The sequence below is a fragment of the Delphinus delphis genome, chromosome 9 (assembly GCF_949987515.2).
Source record: "Delphinus delphis chromosome 9, mDelDel1.2, whole genome shotgun sequence".
In the NCBI taxonomy this organism is placed as follows: domain Eukaryota; kingdom Metazoa; phylum Chordata; class Mammalia; order Artiodactyla; family Delphinidae; genus Delphinus; species Delphinus delphis.
Genome location: NC_082691.1, coordinates 19089193 through 19114306, shown reverse-complemented (window position 1 = coordinate 19114306; position 25114 = coordinate 19089193). Strand labels below are relative to the sequence as shown.

The window sequence follows — 25114 nt, the reverse complement described above, 5'->3', positions numbered from 1 at the left end:
AGACTATGAAAAAACAAATCATACAAGTATGCAAGTGGATAAGCATTCCTCTTCCAAACATTTATACTATGGAAATAATCATGAGCGTGTGCAAAAATTTAGCTACAAGGATATTCATTTATTGACTGCAATATTATTTTTAATAATGATAGGCTAATTTTTCTTTAATTTTTTGTTGGTGTATATTTTCCACAATGATCCTGTACCACTTTTGTTTTGTTTTGTTTTGTTTTGTTTTGCGGTACGCGGGCCTCTCACTGTTGTGGCCTCTCCCGTTGCGGAGCACAGGCTCCAGACGCGCAGGCTCAGTGGCCATGGCTCACGGGCCTAGCCGCTCCGCGGCATGTGGGATCTTCCCAGACCAGGGCACGAACCCGTGTACCCTGCATCGGCAGGCGGACTCTCAAGCACTGCGCCACTAAGGAAGCCCCCTGTACCACTTTTACATCAAGAAAAAAAATTATTTTGATAAATGCACTCATAAAGGCCCCAAACCCTCCAAGAATGGCCATTCAGTGTGCCCAGCCTAGAGCACTCAGCTCCTCAGCTGGCAGACTATCCACTCTGCCACCTTCCGGTCCCTTCCTCCTGCAGCCCAGAGGGCGGCCTCAGGGCCAGCTTGCTGCTTCCTGCTCCTCTGCGGCTCCTCCCCCTGCACGAATCATCCGCTCAGAGAATCACGTGATCTCTCAGCACCTCCATTCCCCCACCTGCAGGCCTGCCTCCCCTCCAGCCCCCAGAGCCCAGCACTACAGAGAAACGCTCTGCTGAGGTTGGTGGCACCATTATTACCAGTCTACTGTTAGCCTCTACAGGGCCTGGCGGTGTGTGATCCCACTTCCCTGCCAAAGAGGGTGCAGGAGCCTCCCCGACACACCAGCACTGCCCAGAGGCCTGTCTCCACCTGGTGATGTGCAAGTAGGAGCAGAGGGCCCTGCAGAAAGGAGGCAGCTGAACCAGACCCCTTCTGACCCACCTGAGACATGCCACCGAGTTTTAAGGGCAAGAGGGCAAGGCTGCTTGTCCCCCAGAATCTCCACCAAGCCCTGGGGCCTGGAGCCCGCTGGGAGAGGCGCTGGTCTGTGGGTCACAGGAAGCAGCCTCTCCCACTGGGTGGGAGCGCTCTGCGGTTCTCAGCCCTGCTGAGGTGTGCGGTTGTTTGCCTGCTCTCATCACGGTCCCCTCCTCCCGAAAGTGCTGTGTGCAGATTTTCTCCCTAAGTGAGGCTGACACACACACTGGTTCCCTGAGGATGTTCAGGTCCCAGGATGACAATGAGTGCTCTGGAGTCTGGGGTCACTTCCCCTCACACCTTCCCTTCTAAACTTGCAAGGAGACCAAACCTAGCCACTCCTTCCTCCTCTCTGCCCCTGCTACTCTCAACCCTTTAAACTGAGCCATCCTGACTGAGAAGGCAAATTCACACATACTTTCACGTGCTGGGGCTACACCAAGAGCTTTTTCAGTGTTTTGTAAACTTTCATGCTTTATCTCAAAAATTAATGGGAATTTTGCTTTATATTCTATGTTTGCCCTACTATATTTCATTAATCCTAAGCTGTACTTTCCCCCCACACACTGTAACATCTTGAAAATTTGGGTGGATTCTTAGAATCTATAGTGGCTGCCGTTTAATTGGCAGGGGTTTTTTTTCCCTATGAAATATAATGATAAAAAAGTAATACTTTCCCCTAGCAATCTTGGAGTAGAACTGATGTTCTGAAAGATGTATCAGGTTTGCACACTGCCGGCTCCTTGCTTAGGGCCCCAGTTCAAGGGCCATTTCTAGATGGTGTTTCCTTATGCTATGAAGTCCAGCATATCCAGAACACAGCCCCCTGCCAAGGCATGTGCCTCATTCTGAACGACGCCCCCCAGCCCCTACTCTCGGAAATACTCAGTGGCAACACAGGGAGATGTTTACTGAGCATTTATGACGGGCTGTGAGTTGAGCTAAGTGCTGCAAGTTCCCTTCATTCAATCTTCCCAACAACCCTATGAGGTTCCTGTAAGTATCCCATTTTACAGATGGGAAAATGAGGCTCTGAGGGGTGATGTGACTTCCCAGGACTGCACCGAACCCAGGTCTCACTCCAGAGGCCTAGCACTGACCCCTAAGCTTCCGGATATGCAGTCACAGAACAAACATGGGACTTCTGCTGTCAAACATTCCAGAACCACTCGGGACCCACGCGGCCTGCCCTCATCGGCCTGCAGAAGAGCCCCTCTCAGGGCTTCCCCTCCTGGCTCGCCAGTCTCTGTACACGCCCTCCCCAGGAGCCCTGGTGGGCAGGGTGAGCTGGGGGACCAGATAAAGTCGGCGCCCAGAGAGAAGGAAAGTCGCTATCAAAAGAGGCAGAAAGTGGGTCTTTGGCCCCTAAACACTTCAGTTCTTCCTCCTTCCTGTTGTCGCCTTCCTCCTAACCCATCTCTCCACTTAGAAGCTTCCAAGCTTACCTTCCCACAATACCTCCCTCCCTGCGCTCTCAAATTCTGGCCCATTTTTGCTCCCACTACAATTCCCGCACAACCCAGCAGTTAACTGTGGAAACTGCCGGCCTTCTTAGACCCGCCCCCTCTTCCAGGCAGCAGTGACAGCTGCCATTTCCTGACTGTCAACCGTGTGCCAGCTCTTGAGTTATCCCTAACCCTCCCTAGGACCAAGACGATAGCCTTAAATGAGCAAGCTGAGGCACAGAGAGGTGAGGTTAACTTGCCCAAAGTCACACAGCAAGCAGGTGGTGAGGCCAAGATGTAATCTAAGATCTGCCTGCAAAGTCTGTTTTTCCTTCTCCACCAACCACCAGTATCAACTAAACGCAGGCATGAGTTTCAAAGGTGGCTTCTTCATCCAGCACACCACGTTATCTGTCTCCCTCTGTATCTCTGTCTGTCTCCAGGTAAAAAGCCTGCATACAAATCATGTCAGTAGGGCTAGATTTTAAAGTGGTTCCGCTACGGAGGCGTCTCCCCAGGCTTCCGCCCCATCCCAGGGAGGACTCTTCCTCAAAGAAGATTTAAAAGGGTCACAAACCCTAAGACCACAATTCAACTCTTAAAGCAGCACACACATCACTTGCTTACCTGGATCCCCGTCCCATGTAGCTCGCTCCACGGTTATATCTGGGCATGTGCGTGTCTCCCCCCAAGAGCTGTAAATTTCTATCAATACCTTTTTCTTTGAAAGGCGGAGGGAGTGCCATATCTTTGAGGGGGTTCTCAGGAAAGCCCCAGAACCCCTCCTGAGGAAAAGAGGGCACAAACAAAATACACCCTCATCCTCTGCAACGCTTCAGGCCATGGGAGGGCTTCACACATGACACGTAAGAATCCCTGTTCTGTATCCGTCCTACACCCTTAGCAGAGGCTCTGCAACAGTGCTGAAGAATTTTATTAAGGAAATTAATAAAACTCCACCACCAGCTTTGATCTGAAAGAAGGCAGCCGTTCGCTTTAGGCCACTTTGCTCGAGGCACTTGCCCTGTTTCTCCCTCCCGAGGTCTCTGGACTAGCCTCCCTTGTTCTCTGAAGTTCCACCGTGGTCTTGCTCTAGGCTCTGAGCCATCAAGCCTGCTCTCCGGCCCCCATGCCCTCCACACCACACCCCCAGAGGCCGACTGCCTACGGTCTGAATGTTTGTGACCCCTCGGGTTCACATATTGGAATCCTAACACCCAGTGGGGCCTCTGGGAGGTGATTGGCGCAGGAGGGCGGAGCCCACATGAATGAGATTAGGGCTCTTCTAAGAGACCCCACAGAGCTCCCCAGCCCTTCCTCCAGGTGAGGACACAGTGGGAAGCCTGCAAACGGGAAGATGGCCCTCACCAGACCCTGACCCATGCTGGCACCCTGATCTCGGACCTCTGGCCTCCAGAGCTGTGAGAAATGAATGCCTGCTGTTTATAATCCACCCAGTCTGGTATTTTGTTCTATCGGCCAGGATGGACTCAGACACCACCCCAAGCCTCTCCCCGCCTCTCCCACCGCACTTTGCTGGCTCTGTGCCCCAGGGACGTTACCATCCTACCCCCTCTCACACATGAAGCTCGCCAGGCCCTGCCCCTGCAACTGCCCAAGGTTGTCCTGATTTCGGGCAGAGGGAGACCCAACCCCAGGAATCCTCTGCACGAGCCTCTGCCCAGCAAAGTGCCTCCTCTTGCCCAGGAAGCAAAAGCAGCGGTGGCCACGTGCAATCTGGCCTCTCAGATTTTCCGCCCTGGCAGGACTCCGCTGCAGAGTAAAACAGCCTTGGGCAGATGCAGCTGATAGGGTGTCACAGCTCCTCCGACCCCTCGGCTGGCACGCCTACACGGGGCCTCCTGCACACGTATTCCTGGCAGCTCTGACGGAAAGACGCACCTGAGCTGAGTTACCTCGGAAGGGCTGAGGAATCATCTCAGACAAACCGATTCTCTCCAGGCCTCCGTCTGACTCCATCTGACACCCACGTCCAGAGAAGCAGCAGTCACAGTGGCCCAAAGGGGCCAACAGCCCAGTGTCCATCAATGGAAAAATGGACAAACAAATCGTGCTACACATATGCAATGAAATATTATTCAGCCATAAAAAGAAGGAAATTCTGACACATGCTACAACACGGACGAACCTTGGGGACATGATGCTATGTGAAGTATGCCAGTCACAAAACACAAATACCATATGATTCCGCTTCTCTGCAGTACCTACAACAGGCAAATTCTTAGAAACAGAAGGTAGGGGAGAGGTTGACAGGGCTGAGGAGAGGGAGGAATGGGGAGTTATCGTTTAATGCGGGGGTCCCCAGCCCCCAGGCCACAGACTGCTACTGGTCCGAGGCCTGTTAGGAACAGGGCTGCACAGCAGGAGGTGAGCGGTGGGCCAGCGAGCAGAGCTTCACCTGCCGCTGCCCATCGCTCCCCACGGCTTGCATACCGCCTGGACCACCTCCCCAACCCCCAACCGTGTCTCCACAAAACCAGTCCCTGGTGCCAGAAAGGTTGGGGACCACTGATTTAATGGATACAGAGTTTCTGTTTGGGATGCTGAAGAACTTCTGGAAACAGATAGCGGTGATAGTTGCACAACACTGTGTACGTACTTCGTGCCACAGAATTGAACACTTTAAAATGGCTAAAATAGTAAATTTTATGTTAGGTATATTTTTAAAAGTTTAAAAATTAAATGTGAATTCCCTGGTGGTCCAGTGGTTAGGACTCTGCACTTCCACTGCAGGGGGCCCGGGTTCAATCCCTGGTCTGGGAATTAAGATCATGCATGCCGTGCTGCGTGACCGGGAAAAAAAAAAAAAAAAAGCATGTAAAAATTAAATGTGCTCTATACTGTGACTTAAAAAAAAAAAGGCAACAGCTGCACCTGCCCTTACCTCACTTTGAAAAGATATGAGGATTTATTATACTTCCCATAAGAGCCTGACACACCAAGAACATGACCCCAGTACATAATCCCCGGGCACCACACCTCCACAGGGGTCTAACACCTTTGGACACGCGGCCATCTGAGAGCCCCCCCTGGATGAAAGGTGCCACATGAATGTAAACATCCCCTTCTCCCTGCCCTCCCCTCCACCCACAGGCAGCTGGTTTCCCCAGGAAGGCTGAGCAGCCAGGCCCGTTCTGGGTCAGCATCAACTACCATCCTGTTATAAATCCTTCCCCACAAAGCACTGGAGACTGGTCCTCTTGCTGTGCCAAGAAGTCTTTTCTAACCATCTGTAATCCATTCAAAGGCACCCGGCAGGAAGTGGTAGCAAGGAAAACCCCTGCACAAGGCAACGGCTGGGACCACCTCGCCTCTCACTCTCGGCCAGCAACAGGAAGTCCTCCTTTCTCGGGACACAGAACATCTGTGGGAGCTCAGAAAGCTGCCGGGCGTCTGTCAGGGCCTAAATGGGCTCGAGACAGATGCATGCAAAATTTGGTCAGAAACGCAGGCTGTATTGAGTTTTTAAATTAGCTCTGAAGAAAACTCATTTGAAAAACCAAAACAAACCCCAGACCCTAAGAAGGGGGAAAAAAAATATGAAAACTAACCTCAAAAATGCTTTCTTCTGATTTCTGCGGACAATTAGACCACAATTTCAAGCAGCTCCAGTCCCTCTCATTGTGGCTCCCCCTCCAATCTGGTGTTGTCAGCTGCTTCTTCCTAATAGTGAGAGCTTCATTTTTTGGCACTACAAGCTGAACCCCTCAAAGCATTTCAATGGTGAACTGGGACTGGCCTGTACAGGCTCACAAGAGCAGATTATTAAATTTTCAGGAATCTGGTGAGCCAATTAAGAAATGATTAAAAATTATATAAGCTCAAATTAAATGTATTATATTTAAAAAATAGAATAAATACTCAAAAGTTACCACTTCTATTCACCTTGCTACATTTTACTATTATCTATGCTTTGAGCAGGGGTTGAGAACTTTTTCTAGAAAGGGCCAGGTAGTAAATATTTTAGGTTCTGAGGGTCTCTGCTCAGCCATTCCACTCTACCATGGTGGTGAGTGCAAAAGTAACCAGAGACAATACATACATTACTCAACATGGCTGTGTTCCAATAAAACGTTATTTTCAAAGCCAGGTGACAAGGATTTCACTGATGGGCCATAGTCTGCCAACTGCTGCTCTTGAAGTTCTTTACATCTGCTCTATCTGCACCGAGGAGGAAATCCTATGTTAAGTGTTCTAATGCACATCTCTTCCCAACTCTGAGTTCAGTGATAGCATACTGATGGCTTGAAATGTGGTGACAGGAGAGCTTACACCACAGAAATCATCAAATGCTACAAATCAGGGCTTGATTTATTATTCGATTACCTAGTTTTAAGAAGGTGACGGAGAAAACGTTAGTAATGCAAATTTAAATGTATATCATGTCGATAGAGAATACACTGGTGGTTGCCATGGGGGAGGGGGGTGGGAGAGGGATGGACTGGGAGTTTGGGATTAGCAGATGCAAACTGGTGTATATAGAACGGGTAAACAACAAGGTCCTACTGCATGGCACAGGGAACTATAGTCACTATCCTGTGATAAACCATAATGAAAAACAATATGAAAACAAATGCATATATATGTATAACTGAATCACTTTGCTGTACAGCAGTAATTAACACAACATTGTAAATCAACTATACTCCAATTTAAAAAAAAAGAAAAAGAGCATATCATGTTGATAGCTGTATTTGAAGAAACACAGAAGTGAGGCCATATTCTCTTGGTAGCACTTGAGAACTATTATCCAATTCAGCAAGGAAGTCACTCTTGTCACCAACAATCAAGCAAAGTTCCCACATACATCTTTGTTCTTTCACTTTCATCTTCCCCACGGACTTAAATGAAAATATCAACCAGCACTTATGTCAGATGGACACTTGTTTGTCAATTTCGACCTTAGCTCAGCCGGGGGCATAAGAATTTGGCAAAAATCAACAAAAGATTTCTGCAAGAATCAACTGATGATATGAAATTTACCATAAAGAGTATTAAATATTGAATGATTTATAAATTGTATGCTAAACAGCCTTTTATCAGTAAAATGTATAATAAACCTACACATGTACATGTGCAAGTTTGTTTAGAGAGTGGGTTGTTAAGCATTTACTAGCACAACATTGGTTCTGATAGAAAAGAACTTCCAGATTAACTTCCAGAGCATTAAGACCTAAAAATGTGTGTGTGTGTGAAAGACAGAGAGACACTGACCCTCCTCCCAGTACAATGAACAGAGACAGCAACAAACATTACCAGACAAAAAAGGCGCCTGTTTCCTCAAAATACCATAAAAAACTAAATTGTGTTGTGGGTATTGAGTGGGTGTGCCACTGGAATATATTACAAACTGTTTCTCTTCAGTACTCATGGCACATCCAGGACTCACCCTAACTCCTTTTTCCAAAAGCGACTGTCTGGGGGAACTCACAGCCCTCATTAGGCCTAGTTCAAGTCCTAGCCATCCATGATGAAGCATTCATTCATTCATTCACTCATTCCGCAAACAATAACTTGGCTCCAATTATACACCCTTCCCTGTGTTCCAAATAGACCCACAAAGCAAAGAGCCCCTTCCCCCAGGTCAAAGGTCATGCAGGCAGCAGACTGAAATCTCTTCCTTCCCTGGGCCCCACTCATGCAAGCCACATTCACAACGTGAATGAATTTCACATTTCAGTCCCGAGTTCCTGGAAGGCAGGGCCGGGGCTATGGCACCTGTGCATCCTGCACACTGCCCCACCCAGTGCCCGGGCCGTTGGTCACTTTCTAGTGAATGGGTGATGCAGGGAGCACTGCTCTAGCTTCAGAACCTAAGGAGCACCACTCATCCTGGTTTGCCATTAACTTCAGCAGTTCACCGGACCCAGGCTAAATGCTGGGCTCCTGCTGGAAGATGGGAGAGCGGTTATTTTAAGTATAATTATCTTCTTCCTTCCCCAAATTAAAGAAGAGGGTCACTTGAGCCTGTGGGAAAACGTTTCTCAATGTTTTTAAACTCATACTCTACCAACCAAGATATGGTCATACTTTACTTCTGAGCTCTGCATACAAAGCTCACTCTAGCTATCTAGAATTTCCCATTGATTATGGGTTTTCACACTATTCATGCATCTTATTGAAATATGCCCAGTCCTTGCCCTCGCCCTCCCTAGCTCAAACCACAGGTGTTCAACTCTTTACTCTGAAAATTGGTAATTAGAGGGGGAACTGTAACTCTACCTTTTTAGGAGGAACTTAACAGTTCATCCATCCCTGTTGATGAGAAAGAGGTCTTTGCAGATGAATGCCAGCCAGTAAATGTAGATCAGAATGACAGAACTTTTTTTTTTTTTTTGGCTGCACCACGTGGCTTGCGGGGTCTTAGTTCCCTGACCAGGGATTGAACCTGCGCCCTCGGCAGTGAAAGCAAGGAGTCCTAACTGTTGGACTGCCAGGAAATTCCCAGAATGACAGAATTTGAAAATGACCATTCCACGACCCCCAAAGAAATAACTGATCCAGCAAGGATCATCAATGGAGGCTAAGATGATTCCAAGAAATTTCTTTTTGGGGAATAGGGTTCTCACTCGGTTCCAGAGCATAACCCACAAAATGGCATGCTAATTGCAGAAGGAAAGCATCTCTTTGCAGTGGAGAGGTGGTCACCACCTTTCCAAGTGATCAATACCTAATAATGGGACCCCTGACATCATGTGCCCCTGATGAGATGTTTAACGAAGCCCTCAGAATCACCTGGACGTATTCTTTCCAAAATGTCGAGCCTGAATCTGAGACTTCAGCTCTTAACTTCCAGTATGGAGGGAAAACAGGGCATAGAGAAAGAAGGTAAATGACACCACGAGGAAGTGATCAGACAGATCAGAATGGGAAGCAATTTAAACAGCAATGTTTTATACATGTATATACAGAAATATATACATATGCATATATTGTATATATCTATGCATATATGTGCACACATCCATGGGGGCACTCTTCTAGATTTAAAGTGACTAAACAGACATAAAAACCAAATGTAATGCATGAAACTTGATGGGATCCTGGATACATATTTAAAAAACATCTACGGGAAAAAGCAGCTATAAACTTTTTGAAGGGGGCGGGGACAGACAATGGGGGAAATTTGAATCCAAACCGAATAGTAGATGCTATTCGGGGATTACCACTAGTTTTCTAAGTGTGATACTGGTATTATGATTATGTTGGAGAATGCTTTTATTTTTAGGAGATGCATGCTGAAGTATTTAGAGGTGAAGTGTCATGCTGTCTCTGACTTACTTCCAAATGGTTCAGCAAAAGCACACATACATACTTATATAAGGTGAGGCTCTGAGAACTTAAGTGAGTAGCTCAAGGTTACACAATCAAGATGTGTCAAAATGATAAATATTTAGAGGTGAAGTGGCATGATGTCTACAACTGATCTTCAAAGGATACAGAAATATATATCTTTATAAGAAATCAGATAAAATGTGAACTGATTTTTAACTCTAAGGGGTGCATATATGAATGACCGTGGTACTATTATTTCAACTTTTTTGATACATGGGAAAATTTTTAATTTTAACATTAAGATGGTGGGGCAAAAAAGAAACAAGGCTGCAGGGGGCTGGGTTTATCAGCAAATCCGAACCGAGAACCTTCAGGCTGCTCAAAGGTGTCTGTGACGCTGGGCCCAAACTACAGTGCTTTTGCACTGCATTTTCACCACTGATGTAGGAACTCACGGAGGATCCTGGGGCTGCAACACGCTACGCTGAACTGGGCCTTTTTGCATTGTGGCTCCAAATAGTCACCTGAACAGAAGCTTCAGGAGGCCTGCCAGTTCTTAGAATCTCAACAACTTCAAAAAATCAGGTGCTAAATCAAAGAAACTCACAGGTCATCTCCAGACTGCTTTTAAAAACGAAAATATAAATGTACAGTTGTTTAGAGGATACAGAGTTTCAGTTTTACGAGATGAAAAGAGTTCTGGAGATTAGTCGCACGACAATGTGAAAGTACTTAACACTCCTGAACTGTAGCCTTAAATAGGGTTAAGACGGTAAATTTTATGTTATTTGTATTTTACCACATTAAAAAGAAAAAAAAAGAAATAAAAATACAGGTCTCACAAGACACGTACCTGAAAACCAAACTGGATGTCTAGCTGAATTGTAACACTCTTATTAGTTGAAAATAACTCAGGAAAGAAAAAGGGATGATGTGGTCCCTCCTCCCTTCCCCCCAAATCCACAAGATTATAATGCAGTTGTGAAAATAATACATCAGGTGAGCAATGGAATGGCCAGGAAGTGTACGATGTAGGGGCCAAAGTGCATGATGGGTACGGCCAGCAGCACGGGGTCGAGGTACGGGCTGCGCAGCCTGAGAAGCTGGGGAAGCTCCCGCAGAGTGTTTGGGGCTTCGGCCCCGCAGAACGAGAGGAAGGCAAAAACCAAAGACGGGCACAGGGCTCGTAAGGGGCAAACCGCCTGTCAGGATTTGAAGGGACTGAGGCACAGGGGACCTGGAACACTGCGTTAACTGTGGTCAATGGGGAAGTGATGATGGGTTTTCATTCCAGGAACAACCTGATAAAATGTGACTTTTCGGGAGATTAATTTTGAATTGGTATTCTGGGAAGACGGAGACAGGGAGGCCAATTAAGCAGCTATTATAAAAACCTAGGTTGGCTATGAGGCGGGCTAGCCTGGGATGGGGGCTCAGGGCCAGGAGGGATGGGAGAGAGGCAGGGGACTGCTCTTACGCGGAGCGGGGAGGGGAGGAGGGAGGGAGGGAGGGTCTTTCTAGAGCTACTGGCTAAGGGAAGATACAAAGAAGGCTCTGCACTTGCACTGGGTCTGGGGGGTACTGGGGGTGCAGTAAGGATGCCTGTGAGGGGCTTTCCAATGCAGTATGCCAGAGGCGTGAGCAAGGAGAAGGGCGGGTTGCCACAGAGCAAACCCTGGAGGGAAGGGGGGAGCTGGGAGGGGTTGGCAGGAGAGGCCTAAAAGTGGGCATCACCAGGCTTCCCTGGTGGCGCAGTGGTTGAGAATCTGCCTGCTAATGCAGGGAACACGGGTTTGAGCCCTGGTCCGGGAAGATCCCACATGCCGCGGAGCAACTGGGCCCGCTCGCCACAACTATTGAGCCTGCGCGTCTGGAGCCTGTGCTCCGCAACGGGACAGGCCGCAATAGTGAGAGGCCCACGCACCGCGATGAAGAGTGGCCCCCGCTCGCCACAACTAGAGAAAGCCCTCGCACAGAAACGAAGACCCAGCACAGCAAAAATAAATAAATTAATTAAAAAGTGGGCATCACCAAATCTTTGGAAAAGAAAATAAGGTGTTCAAAAAGCTCAAGGGCAGTCTACTATCTAATGAAATCCCCAATAATTTCGTTTGGAAAGCAAACAGCCCCCTAATCGGTCCAAGGCTGGATTATTCTATATTGGGTTTGCACAAAACAGAGCCATCTCTCTTTTCAAAGGTCTTCTGCCATTACGTGTTTGGTCTGAGCCTCTGAAAGTGACAGGACTCATTTGAGTCCATTTGCCCTGCTTCTGCAAAAGACGGTGAGGAAGGACACAATGGTCAAGGTCAAGGGTGTAGTGCCAAGGAACAGAAGCCTGGAGTCTGGGGACGAGGGTCACGGGGCTGTCATTGGTGGGTGGGCCGAATGGAGCCAGCCTCACCCAAACGTGACCGGTCTCACTTTCCCAGTGTTCCCCTTTCTTCCTGACAGTCTGCGGCAGATTCCATCACATGGGAAAGGTGTTCCAGCCCACGAGCTCTGGGCCTCTTCAGGAGGATCAAAACACCGGCCGGCAGACCAAGGGACTAGGGCCCATCAAAGGTCACCTGAAACCCCACGCTGATGAGGGAACTGCGTAGGAGGGACAGTGCTGAAGAGGAAACACATGTCGAGGGATCCCCTGGTCTCTAAAACCACTGAGACAGAGAGAGAGAGAGAGAGAGAGAGAGAGAGAGAGAGATCTTCATCCAGTTCCTTGAGGACCAGCCAGGTCCCCACGTACAAAATGCTAAGTACCCTAGTCAATGGGGAGTAGGTGAAATCCAGAGTCACGGACCTGAACATCACCACGTCGCCCTATCCTCATGTGGGAGATGCATTCTGTGCCTCTCTCAGCCAGTCCAGTCACAGACTCTTCTTTGTCACTGCCCCTCAGAGCCAGTCACAACTAGGGTATCTCTGTGGCTGAAGAAGTCAAAGGTCTTTCACACCCACTTAGCAGGCGCATTGCCCATCAATAGGTCACCTCTAACTGGAGGGTATTGAAAAGGAATCTCCGTTCCAGCATCCAAAGGAGCACACCCTTCATGAAATCACTAACAATCCCACTGCCAAGAGGGAAACTAAAAAGCGGCCTAGAAGATGTTCAAAAGGGGGAAAAAAAAGAGAAATCATCACTGTAGATAGATGCCCCTGGAGTTGCTTGGCAACCATCTCTGCTAACACCTTCTCCCAAAAAGGAACAGTTTAAGTCAGCTCCTGAGATTTCCCTGAGGCCAGGGCTCTGACCACAGAGGCCCCAGAGCTGGGGCCTTGGGATGAGAAAGCATTTCACTGATGGGGAGACCTGGGGCCCCATCAGCAGGCCACAGGCTTACACACATGAGGGGGAAGAAAACTATAACCATTTTGCTTAAAGAACATGCTCTTTGAGGCAGGGCTGGTACTAGGGTGAGGTGAGTGAGGTGAGTGAGGTGCTCGAGTGCAGCACTTAAGGAGGCCCTCGCTCTGCATTTGCAGGAGCCTGTGTGTGCATCTTTAAACGTGTGTTCTGGGGGCCCCGCCGGCCTCCCTTTAGTCCTAGCCCTGCTCCTAGGGCAACATTATGACACAGTGCTTAAGAGTACTGCCTCTGGAATCAGCCTGCCTCTGGGTTCAAATCCCAGCTCTTCTTCCCTGCTTTATCACCTTGGGTAAACCACTTAACCTCGCTGAGCTTCAGTTTCCTAATCTCTAAAATGAGGTTGATACAGGAATTGCCTTAGAGAGTGTCATGAGGGTTAAATGAGAAAAATGCACATTTAGCTCTATGTCTGGCACCTACTCAATGCCCAGTAAATGGCAGCTACGATTGTTATTTTTAAAAACACATAATAATAATAAGAAGAAGAAATTTTAAAAAACATATAAGCAGCTCCCCGGAAGCCCTTAAACTGGACCTATGGAATCCAAGTGTCTGGGAGTGGTCCTGGTGCCTCCGCCTTTAAAGAGCTTCACAAAGGATTCCCAAGGTGGGCAGGGTCGAGAGCCACTTCCTGTAACCAAAGTTCAGTAAACATCAGAGCCACCTAGGGAGCGTGTTAAAATGCACATTCTTGTGTTCCACTCTGAGTGCTTCAGATTCAGTGTCACTGCAGCCTGGGATGCTAAGTACCTAGGTGATTTCAACACAGGGTCCCCCAAATGACCACACTTTGGAAAACTGAAACTGACTTGCCCTTCAAAACTCACAGCACAGGGACATGGGTCCAACTCTTCTTGTTTTTATTCCTGGCATCCTTAAAGCATGAGGGACAAAATATTGACCAAAGATGTCTAGTGAGTCAAGGCACACTCCTGGAGCAGTAAGGATGCCGTCTGTCCCCTGGAAGTGGCAGCTCGGCTAAGGCAAGGAAGAGGACCCAAGTTCCTGGTAAAAGTGACAGTCACCATAAGAGAAGCTTACATTATTGAGTACCTACTGTATGCCACATAGTATCTCATGTGTTTTCACATCAACCCTGAGAGCTGCTATTATTCTTATTCTGAAAATGAGGAAATTGAGGCTCAGAAAAGTTATCCTATTACACAGCTACTAAGTGGCTGAGTCCAGATTTAAATAATGCTCCATGAAGCTTCTAAGCCTGCAATGCCAATGCACTTTTGTGATAAAATAGACATAACATGAAAATTTACCATTTTCGCCATTTTTACATGTTCAGTTCACTGTCACCGCCATCCATCTCCAGAACTTTTTCATCTTTCCCAGCTGCAACTCTGTACCCATTAAACACAAATTCTCCACTTCCCCCCTCCCTCAGTCCCTGGCAACCCCCATTCTACTCTCTGTCTCAATGAATATAACTCCTCTAGGAACCTCATATAAGTGAAATCATATGGTATTTGTCTTTTTGTGGCCACTATGCTCTGAGAAAGAGCTAGACACCACCTTGGTCTGATACAACCAAACTAGGAATGTGTCTCAACCATCTTCCATACCCTGGTTAGTGTCATCAGTTTGGATGTCCTGTCTCCCCACCCCCAACCCAGGACTCCATGACCTATTGGTGTATTGCGGCAGGGTCACAGAGCTCCCCTGCTCCCACAATCCCCCGGCAAAAGGGGTCCTTGAACTGTTCATGTTCAGAGAACCGCAACTGGCTTCACAGAACAGGTACACTGATAACTGCTCCTATGTTCAAGGAGCCCGTCACTGAGTCACTTTTATCTTCCTGATGTTACTCTGTCCTGCCCTAGAGAGTATTTACTTGGTTTCCTTTTTTCTTTAAGCACCTGATCCCTGAAATTGGCAAGCAGAATTGTGTTATGAAACCACAGGTACAAAGATAAAGCATCCACATAAAAACAAAAGCTTTCCCCACAGTGGAATTCCAGCTTGACTTAGAGGCAACTGCGTAGCCAAGTCTAACGCTGGCATGGTAAGGGTCCTCGGCCTCAGCTCACTTGCAGGAAGGGCTTTCCTAGGCTCTCATCATTAGTTCAAGTGCCTCAGGGTCCAAATCCAAGTCCATTTGGCTGATGTGGCCAATCTGAGCTCTGGCACAGGAGAGTAAGAGAGAGCCAGCCAACCAGCATTAGCCGGGAGCCCCACCTCGGCAGAACATCGCACCAAGAATTTTAGGAGAGAGACACACACGGAAGTCAGCGCTTGACATTCAGTTTCTACAATTCGGAAGAAGGTCAACCCACCGGCCAACCCTCTCGCTCTCCATCAGAGCTACCTTTGATTGCTGCGGTCATGACTGGACTCCCAGTGGTCAAGCCCTGGAGATTCCCCCGTGGTCCCTGCGAGGCAAGACTGGCATCAGGGCTCCCAAGAAGTGACCCACACACTGGGGCGGGTGTGTGGATGTCCCTGCGGTCCTCTGCAAGGAGAGGGGCAGCGTCTCCTCAAGGGTGCTGCTGGCCTGGGGCAGGGGCACGCAGTCACGTGTAGCTGCCCCTCTGACCCTTCTAAAGCCATCTGTCTTGCTCTCTGTGGCACAGAGGTGTGCTTCAGCCTCACCCCTGTGTTCTAGGATTTTCTCCAGTGGTGTCTTGTCCGTGAATAGCTGGTAGTTGTTCTTGTGAGGAGGGGCAAAGTCGGGAATGACCTATGTCACCCTCTTGGTGATGTCACTTCTATTGCAGTCACTAAATGACCCTAGTTTCAAGACATGAACATTGGGCCACCTCAGAGGATGGGGTCCTTGGATAAAAGGGATTTGATTAGGACAGGGTCTCCCTGTGTCTGCTGCTACCATTTTACGTCTACTTCCAAAGGATGTCATGAATGAAACAAAGCGTCATGAATGAAACAAAGCGTCATGAATGAAAGCTTAGCCCAAAGGATATAAACACGATGTACACAGAAAACCAGGCAAAACCCAAATCTGCCTAACTTCCCTAAATCACTTCTGAAGCGGAGGCAGCAGGCCTCTGTGAGCCACTGGCTAGAGTGAACATGGCCTTCCAGGCCTAAATAATGCCACAGACCACTTGGCACACAGGCCAGAGCCCTCAGGAATCCGATCCTCTTCTGCCCTTCCTATTTTCTAATCCTTAATGTGGAAATCCTGAAACCAGCCGCTTTGCTCTCCATCATGTGGATCCCCATTTCAGACAAATCCCACGGGTAATCAACTGCACAGAACGCCAGTTGTATTTCCAGCCTGACTTTAAATATAAACTGAAATCCTTAATGCTTCACCGTGACGCTTCTGACATCAGGGACCCCCGTACGATAAATGCCATCATTATCCGAATCGGCGCCCTGGGGTCTCCTCCACCCGCAGTGAGGGAGGGCTGGGCCACCCGGAATTAGAACCTGAATCTCAGTGCTGTCACCATTTACTACAGAATGGACACAAAGGTTTGGAGGGGTTGTCTCGGAAACCTTTGGAGGAGAACTGCATGAGGGATGGAGTCTTCTCTCTTTAGATGCTCCCGAAGGTAGCACCGTGCGGGGGACAGTCACTGCTCCACGCGTGCTTGCTAAGCATTCAGTAAGGCTGCCTCACCGGGAACTCAGGCCTAAGAAACAGAAAGATGGTAGCAGGATATTGTTGAGTCTATTTTTCTTGTGTTCTCAGCCTTTCTAGCCTCACCTTACACCACTGGTTCTCTATCAGGGTGATTTGGTACTCTGCCACCCCATTCCCAGGACCTTGGGCAATGTCTGGAGACATTTTTGGTTTTTTCAATTCAAGGGAGGGGTAGGTGCCACTGGAATCTAGTGACAGAGGCTAGGGATGCTGAACATCCTATAACACACAGGACAGTCCCCCACCACAAAGAAGTAGTGTTCCTGCTGAGAAACTTTAGACCACTCTCTGCTTTGCTATCATCACACCAGCAACAGACTTTTTAGTTTCTAGAACATTCTACGTTCTCTCACTTTGGGCCTGCACACATGTTGTTTCCTTTAGCTCCGTCCCACCCAGCCCTGCATATGGATAACTTCCATTCATTCTCCAGGTTTTGGCATAAATAAGATTTCCTCAGGGAGGCATTCACTGAACCCCTAACCTAAATTAGGCCCCCTGTCGTGCTTTCCAACAGTACCCCAATTTTCCCTTTCAGAACACTCACCACGGTCGCCACGACTTTTTTAATGTCTGCCTTGGCTGCTAGGATGGGAGCGCCACAATGCAAGGGCTGCGCTTTTTCACTGCTGTCCCCCCAGGCCTAGCCCAGTGCTGTCCCACTGTCAGTCTCAAATGCACGACGGAGGCCAAAAAAGCAGGAGGGGGTATTAAAAACTAAGCAAGACACCCAGAGGCTTAAACCATCCTCCCATTAAGCAGGCACCAAAAGGACACTGCAGTAGCTCCTCATGAACTGATGCGGACCACTCCCTAAGATAAATGGAAAGGGCAAGACACTAGGCAATACTTATAGGATGCTGTCAGCCATGTGGCGAAAGCAGGCAGGAAAAACTATCTATGTGTCTACTTGAATGCACATAGACTATCTTGGGAAAGATACACAAGCAACTGGGGACAAGTGTAAAAGGGAGACTTTCTTTTCACTGCATACCCTTCTCAACTTTGTAACACGTGAACATTATTTTTAAAAAATAAGAAGCATTTAAATGAGATAGAAAGAGAGAGGGAAACAGTCTACATTTTCCAGAGATAAAAGCATCATTCTTGTAGACTGACATATGACGAGAACCCAGCACAAGGTGACCGTACCTTCTGGAAGGAGCCAGAGCCACATTTTCTCCACGTGAGAACCCAGGCACATGGAAATACTTGTATATTTAAAGAGATAGTCATTTTAAAGGCTGTGTATTTTCAAAACTAGATGGTGCTGGAAATCCCCTCCCTCGGCTTTGCCGCCCTGGTTCTGGCGCTCCCCGCCCCCCGCCCTCCATCGGCGGGATGCAGCTGTGAAGCTGATTCATTCTCCAAGCCCTTCTCCTCCTTTTCATCTTTCCTCCCTACCACCTTGAGGCCACTCTGTCTCTCATGTCCTTTCATCCCAAGCACTGGGCAAAAGAAGAGAGATGATAATGAAGCGCCAAAGTGAACAAATGTTGCTGCTCGTTAGCAAAAGGGGAGGAAGGTAGGCTTAATGGAGAAAGCAGTTGAAATCAATGGCGAAGATGAGGTTTATCGATATAATCTGTGGACTTGGTGTCTTCCTATCGCCTATTAGCATAGATAATGGAGTTGTCCGTATGAGGATAAAGGGGAACTGTCCGCAGTTTACTAGAAATCACCACCACTTGTCGCTGGCTTCCCTGGCTTGGATTCTAAGAACCCTCCATTCTTACCAGGTCAGTTGCCATCTTTTCTCCGATTTGCTCCCATCCAGCCATAAACGCAGGACTCCTAGACTTGAGTTGAATACATTCCCACGTTCCGTGCTTCCTCCTGTAGACCAGCCTGACTCCACCAGCATCTCAGGAGAACAGCAAACTCTCACAGTCACAGCAAGATCTTACTGTCCCCTGAACAGTTTTCAAACTGGAAGCATTCCACAAGTTTACTTACATCAAATCGAAACACCTGGGAACACTGACACACACACACACACACACACACACACACACACACACACACACGCCCGAAGTATTGAGGGTAGGCTTCCAAAAGACCCAAACAATGATCTATTAGGACTTTCTATCTTCACTGATCAGATTAAACAACTGATCGATTATTTAAAAAATTATTTTTTAGACCTCCTGGTCCCCAGAAAGAACTTTGTAAATCTTTCTCAGCCATAAGCCCCAAAATGCCAAAGTATTTTTCTCTAGCTCTTGATAAAAGTTATCAACGACTACATATCAGCTGTACTCCATTAAAAGCATGGATAGCACAGAAATCAGTTTTTAAAAAATCCTTAGCTTTATAAAAGTATAACATGGTTTACTCTAAAAATGAAATTTCGGATTGAGTATATCTTTTCTGTTCATCACTGATTAGTTAAAAGTCCTAGTTGGTTATAATAATAAAATTTTCTAGAACTAGCTTCATTAATACATGATGATGATAATCCTAATAACATCTAAAAAATAATAACGGCACATATTCATTAAGTGCTTATTTTGTGCTAAGCCCTTTGTATCACCTCAGTAAATCCTTATAACAACCCTGTTATTATCTCCGAAGCTGTATAGTCCAGGACACTTACGAGCCATAGGCACCTGGTCCTTATTTATGAAATGATGTTCTTAAAAAAAAAGTTCAGGTGAGGCAATTAGAAAAGGGAGACATCTTTCTAAATCACAGAGCTTTTCCCCAATTAGTTTGAAAAAAGTCTTCCAATAAATCTATGAAGCTGGAGTGAGAAAATTATTTTAAAAGGTTAGCTAAATGAATGGCCTTGGAATTTTCTATCATAATGGCAGCTCACATATTAGATTAGGCTGATCAGGTTTCTGGGACTCCTCTTAGGAAATCTCAGTGCTTGATGGATCCAAGCTGACTGAGGTCAACCCCCTCTCCACTACGGGGAACACATCACCCTGGGCTTTGGACTCAGACCCTCAGTTTTCTCAGAGTCCTCAAGGCCGCATACCATTCACAAACTATTTGCAGCACAATATGCTTTTGTAGGAGATGCAGTGAGGTTTGCCACCAAGAGATTATAAAAGGAGAAAATAAAGCCAGGATGTAGTAGTGTAAGGTATTTTTAATGTGAGGGCTTGCTTTTTTTTTTTTTTTAAGTTTCTTCAAAAAACAGCCTGTCTAGTATGACTGCATCTCAAATGTAGGTACATTCAACAGAGACACTTAGGTTCAGAGGTCTCAAAGGGACCTCAGGAGACTTTTAATCCACTCCCTTACTTTACAAGAAAGAAAACAGGCCCAGACAAGGGAAGTGATATTCCCAAGGTCATATTATACGGGATGAGGAAGCAGGCTTAAAGTCCTCTCCCCTGCTTCCTTCACCGCTTCAGGCTGCCCTCAATATAACACCACATGACCACACACAAGCACGGGATTAACAACACCTTCTGAACCCAGGTGATGATCTGGCAAGGTTCAAAAGTTATTTGCCAAATTCCTCTTGACCATAATTGTAGCTAACTTTGGACAAAATAATAACATGAATGTGAAGACTTTACTATAGAAATTTCAAAGCATTCAGTTAACATTTCATACTGATATACGTGGAGAATTGAAGTAGAAAAAGGTTCAAGAAACGCAGAAGGAATTATCTCACAATAATCAGGTTGTTCAAAAGTTGGCAAGTCCTTCCTGTACCTTCTGAAGCTGTGGCCAGATGGAGGCAGAGGGTAAAATGATTATTTTTTCACTTTCCCAGCCTAATTTTTTTCCCTGAGCTTAGTCTATAAAAAATATCACATCACAATGTTCACAGCAGCATTACTGACGATAGTCAAAAGGTGGAAACAAGCCAAATGTCCATCAGCAGACAATGAATAAACAAAACATGGCATGTACATACAATGGAATATTATTCAGTCATAAAAAGGAATGAAATTCTGATACCCGCTGCCACACGGATGAACAATGAAAACATGATGCTAAGTGAAAGAAGTTGGACACAAAGGGACACATATTGCAAATATATAGTATCTAGAATAGGCAACTTCCTAGAGACAGAAAATAGAACAGAGGTTTCCAGGGCTCGGCCCTGGGGGAGGGCGACTGGGAAATTATTATACAGTGGAGACAGGGTTTCTGGTTGAGATGATGAAAACATTCAGGAAATGGATGGTGCTGAGGGCTGTACAACACGGTGAATGTACTTAGGATCACTGAATTGTAGGCTTTAAAATGGTTAAAATGGTAAATTTTATGTTCTGTTTATTTTACCACAATAAAAAAAAATATCAAAATCTGGATCATATGCCTTCATTTCTTAATTGGAATTCCTAAACTTTATCTATTCATTGCTATTAAAGCACAAATCTCAAGACCTGCTTACTGTTGATGACATTCCGGTCAGTCTATGGATGCTCACACACGGAGAAACACAATCACACCTAGGCCACGTTTTGTCCTGCAGAGATCCATCCACAACCATATTCATCCTGAGACCTGCCACACAATGACTCCAACAAGAAGGCCAACAGCGAGACTAAGGCAACCAGTGTTTCCGGGAACTTTGGCAACCAAACACCCTGACACCAAGTCTCAGCTCAACCTTTAAACTCCTCACCATGGGGAAGAGATATATAGTTCATATATGTATACGCTATCCATAAAGAAAACTGTGTGCACATGCCAGGAAGACCTCCAGGAATTGCTAACCCAGACCTACTCCACCAGGCCCACGAACAAAGAGATTTCAGCCCATCCATGGCTATTTGGTGAACTCAGCAATTGCATGTTACACTGAACAGTGGGGGTCCTTAATGCAAATGCATATCATTAGGAGCTAAATCTTTGTACCTTTACAGGAAAAGGATATAATAAGCGGGATGTACCACTTGTGACTTCTGAGGAAAGGAGAGCTTTACGTTTTTTCTTTCCTTAAAAGAATCTATTTCTCATGATGCAAAGAGAATCTGAGAATGAGAGTTTTTTGAACCAGAAGCCCAGAGAACGGTGCAGAATATGAGTTTTGTGTGCTATAGTCATAATCTATCACGCAGGTCTGAGAGGTGCCAATTCTGGGCCATACCATGACCTTTATTCAACTTTAAAGGTTTTTACAACTTCATCTCCTTTCGTGGAAACCTGTTCATTGCCAGCGGTCTGATAACTGAGTCCCGTAAGCTTTTTTTTTTTTTTTTTGCCATACGCGGGCCTCTCACTGTTGTGGCCTCTCCCGTTGCGGAGCACAGGCTCCGGACGTGCAGGCTCAGTGGCCGTGGCTCACAGGCCCAGCCGCTCCGCGGCATGTGGGATCTTCCCGGACCAGGGCACGAACCCGCGTCCCCTGCATCGGCAGGTGGACTCTCAACCACTGCGCCACCACGGAAGCCCCCCGTAAGCTTTTAAAGATGTTAACAGTTTGTGAAGAAAAACAATCTCCAGTGATACTTTCCAATGCCAACACACAAGGACACTGCGCACAAATAAGCTGCCGCTTGTAAGAAGGCCACTTGACATCATTCCCTTGTGCATCCTAAAGACACATGTCAAGATCACACTAAGATATTTAGAAGCAAACATCTTTAGAATAAGGTTTGGTTCCCAAAGTGCTTAATTAGCAGAAACATTACGCTAGAGCGCTGTCCTTGAATATGCATGCATTTGAACCTCCATGTCATTTTTTCTGAAGCACAAATTCTCCTCTCACTGGATGGTCAGGAAATGATTGGGCACAGAAAACCGTCTGTCTGAGGTGTGATCCACAAAATGAGTTCCATCTTTCCAAGCAGGTTTCAGCTGCCTACCAGGGTGACACCGTGGTTTATGAGGGAGACCATTCTTTTGTGTCTAATGGCCTTTTCTCCATTCATTTTGGATGAGCCAGGCTCCTATGGCCTACTTATGGCTGAACTCTTTCAACACTTCCTGCCAACCTCTTCTGCCCCCCTGCACCTCCTCCCACACCCAATTTCAGCCAACCACGTTTACAAGACACCAGTTAGTAAATCACAATTCAAATGAACCCATCCATTTGTTCAGCAGAAAGCGGCCTCTGGAGTTGCTCCATGTGAAGCCCACAGGTCAGAGTTACATATGGCAGGCTTGCAAACGCGAATAGGCTATGATTTATTTATGACGACCATGTGTGTTTGATGCCCAGTTCCAGTAGGCTGTGGCTTCACTCGCCTGCCTCCATCTGGGATGACCTAGCTACTCACTGTGTCCCATTTCAGGTACTGTATTTCCATTCCACGCTGGGGAAGCAGAGATGGGTGACCGACTGGGGGCTGCACACACAGATGCCCCTAACCCTGCTCACCACATAACAATCTGTGACCAAACACAAAGTGTGCCAAACGTAACTTGCTGCAAAGGTTTGCCACGTACCATGGCTTTCAGGGGAGAGTGGAGAAGTAGCTGCTGGGATGATTGACCACATCGGGTTCATTAAATTGTTGTGTATTTACCCACGAGGAAGGCTGGGGTGCTTGTGAAGGGAGCCCCGCTCCTCATTTCAGCGACTTCCACCCCACACCATTTGGCAATGATGCTCCAAAGGCGAATGGCAGATATGCACCAGAAGGTCCAAATGTGGACTCCAGCTGAAGTGCAGGAAACTTCTGCCGTCAACAACCTCCCCGCCTCTACCCCCCAGTTGTATTTATACTTTGAAAGAAGTTAACACGAAGCAGTAGTCACCTGGGCGTGCTCAATTTTTGACAAGCCTTAGTCACTCTGTACCCAGCAGAACAATTCACATTATAGTCGAAATCCTGTGAAGATTCTGCCACACATGCTAACACTAAGATGCCAGTAGCTCCACTTACCTTCTTTATTAAGCCTCATAACCTCCCTGCTTTTTCCACCCTCTTTTCCAGCCTCTTCTAAATCTACATCTGCAGATGAAAAAGAAAAGGAAAAAAGAAAATAAGGACAAAAAGAGAAAAAAAGGGGGGGGGAGCCAAAGTCAAGGGGGGGAGGGAGAGTGTTTATTTGCAAACAGATCGATATAAATACTGGATATGAAAATCTTTCAAAAATTGACAATGCAACATTTTCTCCCAAGTCCGTATTTCCATCTACCTGGCCCAGATAGGTACCAAAAAAACTATGCAAGCAGCAACAGAGTAGCCTTTTGAACGGATACACCGTGGGGCTGTGAAAGCCCACCCCGCGGGCTGCCACGGGGAGCGGGCACAGACAGACAGACAGACAGCCCTGGCAGCAGGGCCTCTCTCTGTGCATTGATGATCTGTCTCTGTGTGTATTTATTTAGAGAGAGGGAGAAGCATGGAGGACACCGGGGGCCACTCTCTCTCCACACACACACTTTTTCCCAGTGGCTCTAGGTGAATGGAAAGGTTACAGGGTAATAAAAGGAGGAGGAGGCGGTGGGGTTCTTACTGTCGGAGCAGTGTAATTTGGCGGCGTCGATCCAGGAGGACCAGGGTTTGCCCAGAAACGCCTCCGGACTGGGCACTTTGCGATCCAGTGTCGCCATTGCTCTTCCTTCTTGTTGCTTTTTCCCTGTTCCTTCGGCAGCAGCAGCCGAGAGACACGGGATTCGAGAACGCTCCGACGTCATCTTCGGAACGTTCCGACATTGAGTGTTCTGAAAGGGGGAGGGAGGGAGGGAGGGAGGCAGAGGAGGAGGAGAGAGCGAGGAGGAGGAGCCGGCGTTCAGCGCCCGGCCCGGCTCGGCTCTCGGCGTCCGCCGCCGCCAGGGGCACCAGAGAGACGCCCCGAGGCCCGGCGCCCGCACGCCCGCCGCCGGGGGCGGGGCCGCGCGCCGGGACTCGAGGCTGCAGCGCCCGGCTCTGGGATGCTACGGCGCCGTGGCCACCGCCGGCACCCGGGAGCCGGGGTCGCAAGGGCTGGGCGTGCGGGCAGGGGTCGGGGATGGCCTGAGAGAGGCGCGACTTGGGGCCGTGGATAGGACGGTCTTCCCCGCAGAGTTGCGCTCGAGGACGTAAAGTTTTTGCACGCAGCCCCTCCAGCGCGTCCTTCCCTCGCCGGTGCCTGTCGCCCACGGCGAGGCGCCCCCGCGAGGATCCCCGCCGCTTAGTGGGGAGGGGCCGAGCAGCCCCCTTCCGCGACGACCACCCCCAGCCAGGGAGGGGACCCTGGTGACCTCTCCTCCCAGCCACCTCTCCCTCCACCGTGTCTTCTCTTTCACGGTGTACCTTGGGCCGTGGAGGATTCTGCGGATGCCTTTGGGAGCTGAGACCAGTGGGTAGATGGAAGTGGTTCTAAAAAGCAGGTGAGTTTGGAGCTGCCTTCCCATCTCAGCGAGATGGGACAAATACATATATCAAATACATATTTTGATATGTATTTGGAGCTGCCTTCCCATCTCAGCGAGAGGAGCTGCCTTCCCATCTCAGACGGCGGGGCGTTCAAAG

The 25114-nt window shown here is 47.7% G+C and overlaps 1 protein-coding gene and 1 non-coding gene across 2 annotated transcripts in view; one reads left to right on the top strand and one right to left on the bottom strand.

Moving 5' to 3' along the window:
- ATXN7L1 (ataxin 7 like 1) overlaps positions 1-24297 on the bottom strand; it is a 241103-nt gene extending 216806 nt beyond the window's left edge. The window contains exons 1-2 of the mRNA XM_060020267.1: positions 24117-24297; positions 23540-23608 (exon numbers count right to left, since the gene is read on the bottom strand). Of these exons, the coding sequence (XP_059876250.1) occupies positions 23540-23608; positions 24117-24297 (250 nt within the window). The remainder of the gene's footprint in view (positions 1-23539; positions 23609-24116) is intronic.
- TRNAG-UCC (transfer RNA glycine (anticodon UCC)) lies at positions 5169-5241 on the top strand. Its single transcript has one exon. It is a non-coding gene; the product is annotated as a tRNA-Gly (tRNA).
- Positions 24298-25114: the final 817 nt, after the last annotated feature.